Consider the following 17,595-nt stretch of genomic DNA (forward strand, 5'->3'; position numbering starts at 1 on the left):
TTTAGAAATTATAAATATTTGCAAAAATAACTGAAATTTTGCTGGTTGTAAATTATTGCTTTTCTTCACTACGTGATGTGAGTGTAATTCAAAATTTAAATATAGATTTTTAAAGACTGTTTCTGTAAGCACCGTAGAGTTTAGGAGCAGTCATGTTTAAACTGGCTAACTGTGGTCAGTTTGAAAACGTGCAGGAACTTGGTAGGTTCTCTACTGGTTTGTTACTTTGCTGTTTTAGAAGATTAATTTCCTAACGGATGTCGGAGCTAATATATGATTATACTCAAAGAAGAAAAAAAAAGAGAAACAGCTCCCAAATTAAAAAAAAAAAACAATTATGTGTGCATGTATGTGTGTATATTTAACACAAGCTTACAGATTTAAAAAGTATATGCAGTTAAAGATATCCACTTTGTAAGTGCTGCATATCTCAAAAGAGAAAACATATAAAGAATGATGACTGGATACTCCTTTTCATTTGTTAATCAGAAATCAAATAAGACATTTCATAAAGAGAAATGATAGACTTTAATATCTAAAATACGATGTATTCATAATTTTATGAAGTAAAAATTAACCATTCCATATAACAAAATAGTAATTTTTAATTAGTCTTAAAACAGAAAAAAGTTAACTCAAGTAAACATTAATAACAGCAGTTGTTGACAATATTAGTTCTTAAAAGAAACAGTAAAATATTTGGTTTCTATACAGTCAAAACAATTAGACTGATTAAACCATAAAAATTAATAACTTATGAAAGAATCCATTATGATTCATGCATTGTATTATACCACTTTGTTTTAACAGTTATTATACTATATTGAATTCAAACATAGTTTTTTTTGAATCAAGAAATAAATTCTTTGCTCTTATTTACTTGTGATCATAACAATTGAAACTGTGTTACAAATAAAATGGTAAAGGCAGCTGTAATGAATACCTGAGGAAGATTTTGAAAGCTTTCCTAAGAATTAACAGAATTATGAGAGATATTTCCTAATGCAGTTGGCTCACCTTATTTGTGGGTTCTACATCCATGGCCAAGAAATTGCCGACTGAAAACTCTGAAGATGTACAGACTTTTTTTTTTCATGTCATTTTCATTATTCACTAACTGGTACAGTATAACAACTATTTACATAGCATTTACATTGTATTAAGTGTTATAAGTAATCTAGAGATGATTTAATGTGTACAGGAGGATGTGCATAGGTTATATGCAACTAATATGCCAGTTTATATCAGGGACTTGAGCATTTGCAGATTTTGGTTTCCATAGGGGTAACTGGAACCAATCCCCCACAGACAGTGAGGGATGACTGTAATTATTTTATTAAAAAGGGAGAAAAAACATATTAATATAATTATAAACTAGTAATTATGAGATCAGATGCCATTCTTCCATTGAGAATAACTTTGTGCAATGAAGAGAGAATCTGCTTTATCCTACTCTGAAATCTGTTGCTGCTGGTTGGTTAGGGTAATGTGTTGAGGAATCACAACAAAGCTAAGAGGTGAAGTATGCTGTGTGGATTCGCCATGTCTATAATGGGAAAAAGATAGAAAGTGGTGGTATCTGTGTTGAGAATATGCTGACCTTGTTTTTATAGACTTTCCTTTAATCTCACAACTATTTCCTAAAACTTACTTTCTGTCATGGTGGGTTCAAATACACAACATACACAAAAAACTCCTCAGTGGTAGATACTTCTCTAACAAAACTTTAATGAAATATGGTATATCATAAAAGAGTATTAGGTATGACATTTATAAATTATACCTAAAATAATATATTCAAGTTAAATGGATATAAGAAGAAAATCCACAGGTTGTATCTATACAGTATTACTATGTAAGTGCTTGGTTATATCAAAATATCAGCATAGTGATTTATTCTTTTATTTTCCCCTAGAAAATAATGATTACTACTACTGTATTAATTTCCTAAGGCCTGATCATTCTCTGAGAAATGACAAATTCCAAAACTATAAATAAATTAAACAGTAATGCCTCTTTTCAATAATATAATTTGTGTCAAAACCATTGTTTAAAAATAAAATAAATTTTGTCATCTGGTGAGTTATTTTATAAAAAATTTAGTGCTAATTTATGTTTCTGAATGGATGTCTTTATACTCTGAAGATTTATAGGCATTATTTTTTAGTATTATTCTATTGCTTTTCTTAATGGAACACCTAAGAAATAACATTTATGTAACAGGATATATATATTTCTTTACTATAGTTATAGTTATAAACATTAACTATAAGAATAGAGTGCATTTTATTTAGTTTTTAAGCAGATTTATTTTTAGTATACAAGTGATCAATTTGTCACAATACGACAAGTTATTGATGACAAGTATTTTAACCTATAGGTATGATAAAAGTCTAACATTTATAAAATGGGGATATTACTATATAAAAAATTGAAACTATTAGTTTTTAAGTAAAATATTAGTTTCTTCATTATTATACAGTGTTAAACTTAATGTAAAGCTAAACTTCTGGACTTACCCTAGACATAAAATAATTTTCATTTCCATGTCTCTAGAACCTAAAATGGTAAGTAAATTTTCTCTATTACTTTTGGTCAAAATAACTTAAATTAAAAGACAATCTAATGACAGTAATAACATTTTTCTTTCCTAAAAAAATATTTGGTCTCTGATTTAAAGATAAGAATAATATAATAGTAACAACTTAAAAAATTGACCAGATATACTAAAAATAATATTTGGGCATCATATCTACATAATAATTGTGAAATAACTTTTCCTAATAACTGAGAAGCAATCATTAACTTTTTCATAAAAGGACTTTCCATAGCTTCTAAAATACGGAATTCAGCACTGTAAAGCAGAAACACTAAACATGCCAAAACACCTAGCATGGTATAGGTAACCACAAATCTGCAAATGACGCACTGTGCCGTAGATAGCAGGCCTTCCTAACACAATTTGGTCATGGTAAGGTTTAATTTATGTAATTAAATTTTTTTAAAAAGACTATTAATTTAAAGCCATTTTGGGTTCACATTCACAGCAAAATTGAGAGGAAGGTACAGTGATTTTGTTAATCTTAAGAATTTCCTCATTATTGAAGAGTTATCCAGAGTCTAAATATTAAAACAATATAGTTGATTAAATTATTTTTAAAATATGACATAAAACATGTACATTATCTTTCAGGGTTTTTTTTTCTTTGATAGATATCCCAAATATACACACAATCCTATTTCTTTGGGTCTAGGATGTCAGTATATTTAACTGTGTGCTAAGTGCTTTAGGTAACACAAGCATTTATCTATTGTAAAATTAAAATTCAATTGCCATCAAATCAGAATTTTGATTTCAGTCAGAAATGCAGTAAATTATGCCATAAGGAATATATTTGTATACATTTTGTCTGATATTTTCTCATGTGGTATTGTGAAGGGTAACAATTATAATATTATCTGTAAGAATTTTTAAAATGTATTTTTAAATATAACTACTAGTATATACTGGTTTTGATAGTTTTCTTTCCATAACGCAAAAAGAAAGCTATTTTTAAAAATTAGGTGATTTTTATAACTATTAAACTTTAATTAATGCATTAAGAAACAGGCAGCTGGTGATCTAATGTATAAGTTGTTCTTTCCTTACTGTATTTTTCAGACCACTTGCGAGTCAGTTCTAGGTAAAGACCTGGTTTATGAGGACGGTAATCTAGGTACACTGTATTACTGGTTCTTTTGGGAACAGCTTTTTCAATCTGAGTTCCTTCATGCCACTCATTAAAAGAGGTGATAGAAATTAAGCTGGGGTGTGTCTGAAGTGCGGCACTCAGAGCAATTTCATAATACTTCCCATTGATCCGGTTCCGAGTGTTTTGCGTGTTCCATGGACGGATGCTGGTATCTATGTATCCTGGGCCCACACTTGGGATAAATATTAAGTTGTATTTATCACAAAATAATTTTAGGCTAGCCCAATTCTGATGTGATGAGCCATAAGTAAAGCCATTTGTGGCAAAATATGTGTAAATTCCATCAAAACCACTTTGAAGAATATCATACTTATGTTTTTCTTCAACTAGAAGGGCAATAAACAATCCATCATAAGGAGAATTGCGAATACTCCGAGACCCTGAGGTGGTTAACAGATTGGCCCATTTTTCAGGTTTGGTAATATAGGAATCATAGACATAAAACATAGGAAGAGCATTGCCGGTCTTCGTCTTGTACCTGTAAAAGGCCGGATGATTTCCGTATCTAGAAAATAAGCATATATAAAAGCGGAATGAATATTCACAACTAATTTGCTACAGATAAAAACTGTTTATGTACTGAAAATGAAGGAATCAGTGCAGTTTGAACACATTACTTTTGGTCAAAATAACTTAAAATATTAAAAGATAATCTAATGACAGTAATAACATTTTTCTTTCCTAAAAAATATTTGGTCTCTGATTTAAAGATAATAATATAATTGTAACAACTTAAATTTCTTAGGGGAATCAGTTGTGTAAGTGTAGTAATTAAAAATGCATTTTTAATTTTACACATTAGAAAATGAGATACTAGATGCATTACCAAACAAGTGATTAACTATCTCATATTGAGGTTTACGAATGATGACTAATGCCATAAAAAGCCTATGGTTCGCTACATTAATACATAAACTGCTTTTTTATCTATCAGTAATAAATATTCTACTGTTGCTGACAAGTTTCCTTGGAAGACTATGGCATCTGTCACAGACTGTTATCAGTAAAATTGTTTGAAAAAATGAAAACTGCATTAATAAATTCTTTTTGATCAGGCTAGATATAAATGACAATATCAGCTCTGGGTCTACTGCGTTAAAAGAAATACTCCACTTTTAATAATCTGAACCTTCTTTTTAAAAAGATAAAGCTATATTCCGAAGGTTTAGAAAACAATGTCAATTTAAAATATCAAAATTACAGAAATCATAGTCTATAAACCTGTAACACAGTAAAAACAGCAATCTGCCAAAAAGAAAGTGAATTGTAAGGAACTTCAGCAATGTTCCTTTAATAAAATTTAAAAACAATTTAATTTTATTTTATTAAAAATGGAATAATCATAAATCATTCAAATCTCAAATATAATTTAATGTACTATTCTTAAAACAATAATTATCACTGGATAATATAACAATATAAATACTGAAGAAACTCACTTGTCTATAATATACTTGATATTTTGGTACATGTTTTGATCATCTCGATTGCTATATGGTTCTATGTGAAAAGTAACCTAAAACAAACAAAAAAATCAGTTAGGGGATAAATTATCTATAATGTTAAACTGAAGTATATTTCATATATTTAATAAAGTAACTGATTAAATCACCTTAATTTAAGATTAATATTTATCAAACACAGAAACTACCAGAGAATTTTTACCAATAAAATTTACTGCTAAATAACATGCCAAACATTTTATACTTATTATCTTGGTTAATCTTCACAAATCCCTAAGGTATTTATTTTCTTAGTAAGGTAATCAAAGATAGACAGAACCTTAAGAAATGTTCAGTAAGTTGTTCCAAGTCACCCAGTTTGTTGGAGGTAATACTGATGATCTGAATTCCGAGTTCGAATGCTTAACCACTATGCAAGGCTCCTTTTTATGTTTACTCCTTATAAAAATATGTTTCTTACATATTTATATCCCATATAAGATATATAGGAAATACTCTATATTCAGATATATGTTTCTTTTAGGAAAACGACCAAAAAAATAGAAAAATCTGGATTCTTTACAGGCATGTGACCATTAAGCTTAAATTTAAATGGAAGTCATTAGCAAATTTATTTACATATAAATCCTTCCATACCATTAAAACAGCATTTTACAAAATAATATACATTTACTTCTATTAAAGAATTTATAATGAAATCGCTTAAAAATAATATCCACTAGTGTCATAAAGGACAATAATTTTCATAATGCCTAGGTTTGGATATCCCATACACACACACACACACACACACACACACATACACAAACACACACACACATAGATATACACACACACACATTATAAATATGTAAACATATAGAGAGCAGTAATTATAATTTTTTTTTTTTTTTTTTTTGAGATGGAGTCTCACTCTGTTGCCCAGGCTGGAGTGCAGGGGGGCGATCTCGGCTCACTGCAAGCTCTGCCTCCCGGGTTCACGCCGTTCTCCTGCCTCTGCCTCAGTCTGGCCAGTAGCTGGGACTGCATGCGCCCGCCACCACGCCCAGCTAATTTTTTGTATTTTTAGTAGAGATGGGTTTCACCATGTTAGCTAGGATGGTCTCGATCTCCTCACCTTGTGATCCGCCCGCCTCGGCCTCCCAAAGTGCTGGGAATACAAGCATGAGCCACTGCGCCCGGCCAAGTATTTTTAAAATACTGTGCACAGACTAAAATTTTTTAACTTAAAGTTGGCTATACATAAATCAAGACAGACAAATTATGGCTAGTAAAACCATGCTGTATGCCACTTCTAACTAGTAAAGTAAAAAATACAGAAGATACTTCTCTTAGACGACAATCTATTTCAGATTCATAAAACAAAGAATGAGGATTTTCACTTTTATTCCTAGTTTTACTGACTTACCAACATCAATTAAAAATCTTTATGGTACTCTAATAAATTTACTGTTTTAATTTCAGGTTTCAGGCTCTATGAGGTATTTATGGAACTAGAGACTTCTATTGCAATATGAAACTCCTCTGTTTTCAATTACCCAATTAAAGCAAAATGTATTTTACATTAATCAATGCTATTTGTTTTCATATAATCAATTTTAAAGTTAAATAATATTTAATAAAAATATAATTTTCTACTTTAAATAAATTACAGTGATATTACAAAAATAAGTTTTTGTCGTAAAAAACTAAGTCAAATTCATTTTTGCACCTTATTGTTAGTATTGCCAGGGTAGTAACTGCTAGGGCAGTTAGATTTCTCAGTAACTTTGGTATTTGTTTTTAAATTCAGTTGAAAGCAAATTACCAAGTGTGTAGGTATTTTCATACTATTATATAATGTTTCCTTGGGTAATTCTTCCTTCAGATACATCACTGTGTTTTCTAAATTTCCATGTTATACATAAAGGACACCATATTTAAGCAATATCTAACTTGAAATATCCTATATCAAAATGAATTTGCTTTTACAGTTGCAAACAACAAATAGCATGCTATTTTTGAAAAGCACAGATCAATATATTTGCAGTAAATGCAAAAAGCTATTATTGGTAAATATAAAACATTTAAAATTTTCCCTCATGTATTTCTAATGTCTTAATTATAATAAAATTACTTTGCAATTTTAATTAATGATGTGATCTAGTCTCCATCTCTCTATTCCATTTGGAAAAATCTATTAGTTCAATTTTAAAATAATAGAATTCTATATATAAAATCTTTAGAGTCTATCTTTAGAGAATAAGAACATAAACGTTCCCTCATTTCATGTTTTTAATTTTGACCTTTCCTGTCTTTTTTTCCTGCATTTTAATAACTTTAATAAATTTTAATAAACAAAACGAACTTTCTTAAATGAAAATCTGGTATTTTTCCCCTTCTCCAACTCCATTCCCTACCTTCACCCCTGCACACTCCCCTATCCCCTGACACAACAAAAATGAGGTAGGTCTTCCTACTCCTAGGTGGTGCCATAATACCTCATACTTCTTTCCTCTTCCTGAAATTTACTTGTCTTTGTGTCTGACCTCCAGTAGATTACAAGGCATTTTAGGGACAGAGATAATACTTTATCCTTCTTCGTAATATTGTCAGCATCTGGGACTGCATCTGACACGTAGCAGGCACTAAATGAATGAATGCATGCATAAATAAATGGACTAATGATTTGCATGCAAAAACAAACAACAGTTAAACTCTTAAATCTACCATTTATACTGAATTTAGGTAAGATTCCCAAAGTTTTTGCCACAAATTCACAATATTCATTTAACAAGGAAAATGAAAAAGGAGAGGCCATGACTAATATAACATGTTTCAAATGTAGGTGAAAATCATTTAAAAAAGAATCACACACATACTTATATGCATGTATCACATGGTGGTAATCGGCATAAGCCTGAAAAGCAGATAAAATGACTCTAGAGCCATACGCAAAGAAATAATGGATGTTGATAAACCTAGTATAAGAAATGTGATTTCTGCATAAAGTAGAAAGAAAATACGCTACTTTAAAATAACATACTAAATTTATTAAAATGCAAGAAGATCACCAGGGCTGAGTTGGTTTTTTCCCCTATAATCCTGAACAAAAAAAAAAAATCACTGAATCTGCCCAATTTTTCTTTACTTAGAGGAATGATTTAATTCAGTCAAGTTTTGATTAAATAATGCCATGTAACAACCCCACAATCTCAGTGGCTCTAAAAGACAAACATTTGCTTTTTGAACATAAAATCTATGAATTGGCTTATGATGGCTCTGCTCCAGGCTGGTTCAAATCAGCTCATGTGTCTGTCATTCTGAGCCCTAGACAGAAGGGGGCATGCTTTTCTCATAAAAGAGAATAGGAGTATAATCATGTAAGTGCATAGTATACATTATCTTTTCTCACATCTCATCAGCCAAAGCAAGCCATAAGGCCAGACCCAACAACAGGGCAGGAAGTATACTTACTCTGCATGGAGGGGAAGGAAAACCAGAATATTTGCTAAACAATGACAGTATCTACCAAACATCTCTATCATGTCTCACTCAAAAAACTGTTCCATTGTTCTTAATGGTGCAGGACAGAGAGCATATAGAGGAAGGAATCCAGCCCTGATTTTTATACTGTCTGCAAAACCAGCCTACCAATGACGGTTATAAGTGCAACAGCCTTTGCTCTAGCAAAACATGCAGACAAGTATACTTTAAAAGAACAGAAACTAAATCGCTTTGAAAAATCAAGATTTAAATTTTACTTTCACTTACTTACACCTTCAAAAAAAAAAACCTAGTCACATTTGCTAAAGATAATGAAAACTAAATAAAGCGCCAATCATGTCCTTTTCTTGCATGTTTGTTTATAATTTAAAAGGCGCTTACTTAAAATAACTCTTGGTTGAAGTTAACAAATCAAAATTACGATTACAAAATATTTAATGACTAATATTAGTAAAAACATTATATAATCAAAATGAATGAACTATAACAAAAGCTTAACTGTGAGATGAATTCATTCCCTAAAAATTCTCCATCCCTAAACAAAAAAGAATAAAAATAAAAATTATTTTTACCTCAAAAAGTAGAAAGAGTAAAAAAAAAAAAAAAACTAGAGAAAGACATCAATAAAAAAGGAGAATTAAAACATTAAAACCATTAGAATATTTTAAAAATAAAATTGATACATGGAAGGGTTTTTTGGGGGTGGGGGGTAAGCTAATTAATATTAATCAAAATGGTGAAAAAAGGGCACAGTATTTCCATGCTTTGAAGATTAGCCAAAAAAAAGAGATGTTACTAATGAATGCATTTTACACTTAAGGTTTTAGACGTGGTCAGTTATGTGCACTGGAGGCTACAATTTGTCAGCACGCAATCTACAACATCATTAATCTTTTCTATCGGATTGCCTTAGCACATTAAATAATTCTAGTAAGGTATTGTCATTCATTAAACATTAAAATTTCCTTATATTAGCAAGAAAAGGGAAAGTTTTCCATTCTTTAAAAAAACAGGATTTACTGCATTTTATTGAATTGGGAAAAATGTCCGTTCCACAACAACAGAAATCATAAACAAATCTAATAAATAAAACCATCTTATGGTTTCATTGTCATTGTACAAATGAAGGGGATAAGCCAAGAAGATCAAGGAACTAATATAAGATTCCAGAGCTACTCAGTTGGAACAAGCTCCAGCCTCATGATTCCAGGTCTATTCTTTGTCTATACATAGTTCCTCACCAGACATGAGGCCAAGAAACTGTTCTGAAAATTTTGGAAAACATCAGTCTATTGCGTTCCAAGTTTTTCTGATCATTAGATATAAAATCTGTAGCACAGAGAGATCAAGTATGTTGGCAACATTAAATAGGCAATCAGTGGTCGAGCTCTTTGCCACACTCTCCTTCTCTACACAGATGCTTTAAACAGGAGAAAAAGCCGACCAATCTTCATATATCATAACAATTTCATTTTCTCTTTAAAAATTTCCTGAAAGTACTAAAATAGCCAGTTTCTTGAGTTCCCATCTTCCAGGATTTTGGCAGGGTCGGGCCAGAGGAGCAGCTCTTGGACTTGTTTTGTGGAAGATAAATCAATCACTTACCCAACTTCCGCCTGGGTGCCAGAACCTGGAGGCTTGCCTATTTGCAGATTTCAAATGTCAGTAAGAACTCACTGAAAGGCACCAAGGGACACAGCAGATGACAGCTCTTGCTAGACAGCTAATTTGAGAGATGCTGTCTTAACAGTTTCAGGATAGTAAATTAGAAAGAAGCAGCAGCTTTATGGACAGGAATAAAAAAAATGCTTGCCTATTTAGCTCTTTCTCCCTAGAGTTCCATTTCTATTCTCCAATAACTACTCAATCTCTAGGCTGCAAAAGGAAAATTAAGACAAAATTAATGCTTCATATTTTTATTTGAAATGAAATATTTCCACAGTGGTCCATAACATATCTTACAGGGCCCAATTACCACTAATGGACAAACCAGATTGTCTTCCATTAGAATATAACTGCAAGAAGTTACAGAGCAAATAAAACTGTTCAGCAAATTTTAAGAGTGGTTGCAATCTGAGAACTCAGGATAATGGTAAGTGGTCTCTAGTTAAAAGACCCTAAATCCTTTTTTTGAGATAGACTCTCACTCTGTCGTACAGGCTGGAGTGCAGTGGCACCAATCTCAGCTCACTGCAATCTCTGCCTCCCAGGTTCAAGCAATTCTCGTGCCTCAGCCTCCTGAGTAGTAGCTGGGACTACAGGTGTGCACCACCATGCCCAGCTACTTTTTGTGTTTTAGTAGAGATGGGGTTTCAACATGTTGGCCAGGCTGGTCTTGAACTCCTGGCATCAAGAGCTCTGCCTACCTTGGCATCCCAAAGTGCTGTGATTACAGGTGTGAGCCACTGTGCTCAACCTGACATTTTCATTAAGATTTTCAAACACAATACATTGAACAAGAAGGAAAAACTCTAAGAAACATGAGCAAGCAGAGAATAAGAGTTACCTGATATGAAACAAAAATGTCGAAGGACACAGAACAGAGAAGATAATACCAAAAATAAAATAAAATAAAATAAAATAAAATAAAATAAAATAAAATAAAATAAAATAAAATAAAGCAGTTTCCTGAGGGCAAGATCATGAATATTCTTTTTATAACTGATTTTTAATGATTTTTTGAATTACATAATAGATTTCCATATTAAGTGTCAAGATTCTGCATCCATCTCTTTCTCCAAACTGAGGCTAATGTTATATTCTTTAATTTCTATCAATTTATAGTATATATTATCTGAGAAGACAAATTTTTCCCCTCATTAAAAACTTTAAGTCTTACTTGATTCCAACATATTTATAAACTTTGAAATTAGTTTGTTAAATTCTGTGTTTAAAATCTCATCAGAATTTCTAATTGGGATTGCATTAAGTTTACAAAAGTTATTAAAAGAAAGAAAAATGTGAGAATGGCTATTTCTGCAATTTGAATCTTCTCATCAAAGTCATGGGAAGTCATTTATGCAGGTCTTCCATATCTTTTGATAAAATGTTAAAGATTTCTTTGCATATACATTTGATGTTATTTTCAATGCACACTTTCCCATTTTGTTCTGTAATAGAGGAATCTTACTGAAATGTACATGTTTTCATTCCAGGCACCTTACTGAATTCATTATTTTTCATAGTTTTTTGGCAGTTTTCAGGGGTTTTGTAAGTATTTGTCATTTGCAAAGAAAAAAACCATATTTTATTTAGAACTATTTCTTCTTTTTGCATTTTTTAGTCGAACTGCTTGTTTAGAGTCTCCATAACAGCACTAAATAATATTGTAATCTTGTATTGATCTTGGTTGAGCATAACACTACTTTTTCTCCATCAGATACAGTGTTTAAAATACGCTACTAAGAGACACCCGTTATCAAGCTAAAGAACTTTGGTTACTAAGGACTTTATTAACATGAATTTTTCTTTCCTAAAATTTTCAGTATCTGTTAAGATAATCATATTTTACCTTCTTTAAATAATTTAAATAAGCACTAAGTTTTTTTACTTAATGCTTACTCTGTGCCAGACAGGAATCTATGTTTTACATGAATTATCTCATATAATCTTTATAACCACTCTGTGTGTAAGGAAGGTTTTGTTGCTATTTCCATTTTAGAGATGAAGAAACTGAGACAAGTCATATTATAAAGCTACAAAGTGGCTGAGCCAGGATTGAATGTAGGCCTATTATAAATATATAAATATAAATATATATATATAATATAAATAAATATAAAACATGATTAGAAACATAGTAAAGAATCTCTAAAATATAATTTAGATAAGATTGAAATTCCTATTATATAAATTTTCTTTATGAAATAGAGTATTTAAGAGATTCTAAGTCATTATCATTTTTAATTAACATGACTATTTCAAAAATTGTTATTACTATCCTTTTGTCCAAAAGAATTAACTTATGTATAGCTTGAAAATAAAATACCTTCAGGTTATATTTATGAGCTTTATCCAAAATAGTGGGTACCAAGTTATCAGTAGGTTCTCCATTTTCATCATTTACATCAGGTGGGTACCAAGAGAGGGCTAGTACACCTAATAGAAAAGACCGAAAAGAAAGGGAAAAGACAAGAACATGAGTGCAGATATTCTTAAAAAGGCATAGTAAGTACCAAACAGTTGGCAATAAAAGAACATATTTCCACGAGGTGGTTTTGTTAAGTTCCTTCAGAATACATATGGTTATTTGATCACTTTGTCAATATTTATGACCTCTTTATCAGGCATTAATATGCTTTTGTAAAAGTGAACAGACTTTACCTTTTAGAGTTTTAGGTTTACATAAAAATAGCAAAGAAAGTATGGAGTTCTCATATACTCTTCCTCCTACCTGCCCCTACCCTCCACACGGTTTTTCCTATTATTAACATCTTTCATTGGTGTGGTACATTTGCTACAATTGATGACCCAATATTGAAAGATTTTCATTAACTGAAGTCCATAGTTTACATCAGTGTTCACATTTTGTGTTGTATAGTTCAACAGGTTTTGACAAATCTATTATACCATATGTCCTCCATTACAGTAGCTGACAAACTAGTTTTACCAGCTCCATAAACCTCCCGTGCTATACTGATTCATCCCTGTTCCCTCTCCCCCTCACCCCTGGCAATAACTAAGCTTTTTGCTGCCTATAATTTTGCCTTTTCCAGAAGGTCATATAGTTGGAATCATAAAGTATGTAGCTTTTTAGAATTGGCTTCATTCATTTAGCAACTTGAATTTTTAGGTTCCTTCATATCTTTTCATAACTTGATAGCTCATTTCTTTTTACTGCTGCATAATAAGTCATTGTATGTATGTTTATACATTCACCTAATGAAGGACATCTTGGTTGTTTCCAATTTTTGGCAATTATGAATAAAACTGCCATAAACATATATATGCTGTTTTTGTGTAGATCAATACCTTTTAACAGAAAATTTTAACATAGTAAAATAATTACTCTTCCTCTCTGTAGTGCCTGCCTACTTATTTCTGAACTTATAAATTATGTGTTGGAAGCATAAATTACATGGAAATCACTAACCGGAGACAGAATATTTAAGATCAATTAATTCAAAGCCTCATTATATATACAAAGAAATGGACAGTCATCAGAAAGATGGCACAAATTTCTAGATAAATCAACAGACTCTTTAAGGCAGGGAAGTAAATAACAATAGTACCAAAAGAGAAGCATGAGGAAATTAAGAAATTGAAGGTAAGAAACTGCCAGAGAAATAAATTTTAAGACCTAAGTTTTGTGCTAGCCATGCCATGTACAAATAAGTAAGTCCCATTAGGACAACAAAATCAAAGTTAATGGAAAAATAATCCTTATGTCCCCTATCCACTCTGAAAATAAGAATGGCAACTAGAATAAAAGATAGAAAAAATAACCTGTAACATATGAGGCTTGAGGGAAACTGGCTAGCCAGAGGAAGGCATATCCTAGAGAGGAATGCTGGTGAGAAAAATGTCTGGAGACAATTAATACAACATTTTATAAGCAATCACTTATAATCTTGTAAGATTACTAGCCCAGCTTGTAAGAAGAGTATCACCAATGAAAATAAGAATGACAACAAAAGTTTTCTAAACATGCAACCAAAAAATTATTTTATGCAAAAAATAAAAGAGAAAAAAAATAAACATTAAACAACAGAAAGATTATGCCATGAATCTGAAAATTATAAGCAAAGCATTCTTCCATAAAAGTAAAAACAAAACAAGATTCCTGAGTGGACTAGTTTAAAATAACAGTTGGTCTAATAGTAGACCAAGTACTCTCCATGAAAATAACCATTATTATTATATAAACCATGGGGAGAAAATGTCTTAGAGTCAAAGAGCTGAAGAGAGTAAGAAATTTCCTGGCCAAATTGAAGGGAAAATGTGAAACCAGAAAGATAAGTGAGCAACGAGGTCTGTTTGCCCCAAGCAAAACTGGTAGAAGTAAACCAACTTAACAGTGAATTAAACTGCAGGTTCACAGTGCTTGTACAGTCCTCTAGCTTTAGACCTAATTTAAGGTAACCCAGACATGGTATTCTCAACAGTCACCAGGCAGAAGCAAAAGAAAATCCTTTCTGGAGGAAGGCATCTTCTTCCTGGGCCTCAAATTACTTACAAAAAGTTTTTTTAAAAGAACAATAAATAGTATACAATCAAAGATAATTAAGAACACAAAGAATAAAACACCATGCACAAGAATCAGCAGAATCAAGACAACAGCAACAACATGCAACAACTTCAGATATTGCCATTACACACACTTCTAAAAATTACCTTCATGGTTTAAAAGAGAAAAGACAAAAAGCACTTACCTTGAAAAATTGTGACTTTTGTCCTTTTCCTAATTCATCTACTACTCTGATTTCTTTTTGTGAGAGGCAGGGCAGTTTAACAGAATATGCATGGGCTTTGAACATGTATTCAAGTATCTCACCACTTATCAGCTACATGAACTAAGGGCAAGTTAACTTCTTGCTTCTGTGGCCTCACCATCAAAACACAGATAATTCCTGCCTTTCAGGATATATTTTAAGTACATACATAGAATTCCATTAACTAGACTACAGTATTCGATAAATATTGGTTCCTTAAACTACAATGTTCTCTGTTTTTTTCCTCACATTTTTCCCTCCCTCTTCAACTATACCCCTCTCCTAGCACACACATACACGTGTACACACACATGAGCTTTAGCATCTTTTTTTTTTTTTTTTTTGAGACGGAATCTTGCTCTGTTGCCAGGCTGGAGTGCAATGGCGCAATCTCGGCTCATTGCAACCACCGCCTCCCAGGTTCAAGTGATTCTCCTGCCTCATTCTATCGATCACAGATAGAATCCCTCCTCTGGGATTACAGGTGCCCACCGCCACACAAGGCTAATTTTTGTATTTTTAGTAGAGATGGGGTTTCACCATGTTGGCTAGGATGGTCTCGATCTCCTGATCTCGTGATCCTCCTGATCTCGTGATCCTCCCGCCTCGGCCTCCCAAAGTGTTGGGATTACAGCCTTGAGCCACTGCGCCCAGCCAATCTTATCCGTTTTAAGACTATTATCTCCATTCCACCACTTCTTTACTCTCTTCCTCAAGCTTGATTACATTCTAGTCCTATGCTGTCCAAAATAATACCCATTATCTACCATATACATTAAAATTTAAAAGAATTAAGTTTTCTTGCACACTCAACTAGCTACATTTCAAGTGTTCAATAGCCACGTATGAGTATATATCTACTGTTTTAGGCAGCACAGATAGAGAACATTTTCATCATCACAGAAAATTCTACTGGACAGCACTGCCATATTATTCTGATTCTTCTAATTAACCACCCTATTCTTGGTCTAGTAATTTCTCTTCCTCTTTTATCCTCTTTGTAAGTATACTCTATGGCTTTGGAAGAATGTTCTTTCTTCTCTCTTATAATGTTATGTTTCAGCTTCTTTATTCCATCAATTATGACTTCCAGATATCTAACTCTATCCCTATACTGTGATCCACAGTTCAATTAATCATTATACAGTGTCTTTTGGACTGTGACACTGAATAAATACTAGCCTGGGAACCACGCCAGTGATTGTCTTACTTCTGAGGAGTGCTGGGAATTTACAATGGCAGTGAATCCTTGATAGTAACCAGAGAAATGTCTATAAAATAAGCCAACTGAGTATCACTTATAAGTAAAATCTACTACTCGGTATCTCTGTCATCCTAATTGCTTAGCAAACTCTAGGATGCTCTTTGAAGTCTATTCTTGAAATACGAGCAAACTAAATGCAAAAACTCATGTCATGTTGCTTATGTCATCCTTCCATGTCATTTATTATAGGACCTTCAATATAATTGATAGTTAATTTTTTTGTTGTTGTTAGTAAAGTGATGTATTCAAATCAGATAAGTTAAGAATATAGGGTATAAAAATCAGATAGGCCTAGAGAATCGAGTCCTTATTCTGTTATTTGATAGATGTGTATCTTTAGGTAAGTTATTTTACTTAAGTTTCCACATCTGTAAAACGGAGGATAAGGTCTGTTTTAAAAAGCACAAATGAGACAATGCATCACGCACAGTAAAAGACCTAAAAAGTGATTATAAATAACATTTAATAACAAGAAGACAGTATAATGATAAATTTGGATACCTTGAGCCCCAGAAAACTTGTAATGTGTTCATAGGAAACTTAGAGCTTTTTTTGAACATCTCAAACATTCTTTCAAACTAAAGCTTTAAGAGAAAAAAAGGAAAGCTCATTTCTAGACATAACACAATTTTCATTATCTTACTCAGGGTGACACACTTTTAACAAAATATTACAAGGTACAGAAAAAAAGCAAGAAAAACAATTCACTGCCAACAGACAAAGCAATCAATAGAACCAGTCTCACATATGAGACAGATATTGGAATCATCAGAGAGAGAATTTAAAATTACTGTAATGACTAACTTAAAAGATCTAATGGGAAAAGTAGCTAACACACAAGATCTGGCAAGAAATTTCAGCAGAGACATGGGAACTATAAGAACAAATAAAACAGAAATGCCAGGAATGAAAAACTATTTAAAAAGATGAATTAATGCCTTTAATAGGCTCATTAACAGACGTGAGAAGACAATCAGGAAACTTCAAGGCAAGTCAAAAGAAATTACCTTATCCAAATTACCATAATGAGAAAAAAGACTGGGGAAAAGAATAGAACAAGGCATTTTACAGTTGTGAGATAAATATCAAAGTTCTAGTATACATGTAATTGGAAACCCAGAAGTAGACAGTTTATCTGAAAAAATAACCAGGCTGGACATGGTGGCTCACGCCTGTAATTCCAGCACTTTGGGAGGCCG

The 17,595-nt window shown here is 32.0% G+C and overlaps 1 protein-coding gene across 2 annotated transcripts in view; it reads right to left on the bottom strand.

Annotated features, from left to right (window-relative positions):
- Positions 1-509: 509 nt before the first annotated feature.
- The window catches only part of MANEA (mannosidase endo-alpha), a 31,149-nt gene continuing 14,063 nt past the window's right edge, over positions 510-17,595 (bottom strand). For both annotated transcript variants that reach the window (XM_028847340.2, XM_015136962.3), the window contains exons 3-5: positions 12,690-12,799; positions 5,192-5,268; positions 510-4,257 (exon numbers count right to left, since the gene is read on the bottom strand). In XM_028847340.2, the coding sequence (XP_028703173.1) occupies positions 3,600-4,257; positions 5,192-5,268; positions 12,690-12,799 (845 nt within the window). In that variant the 3' untranslated portion in view covers positions 510-3,599. The remainder of the gene's footprint in view (positions 4,258-5,191; positions 5,269-12,689; positions 12,800-17,595) is intronic.

The sequence above is a fragment of the Macaca mulatta genome, chromosome 4 (genome assembly GCF_049350105.2).
Source record: "Macaca mulatta isolate MMU2019108-1 chromosome 4, T2T-MMU8v2.0, whole genome shotgun sequence".
NCBI lineage: Eukaryota > Metazoa > Chordata > Mammalia > Primates > Cercopithecidae > Macaca > Macaca mulatta.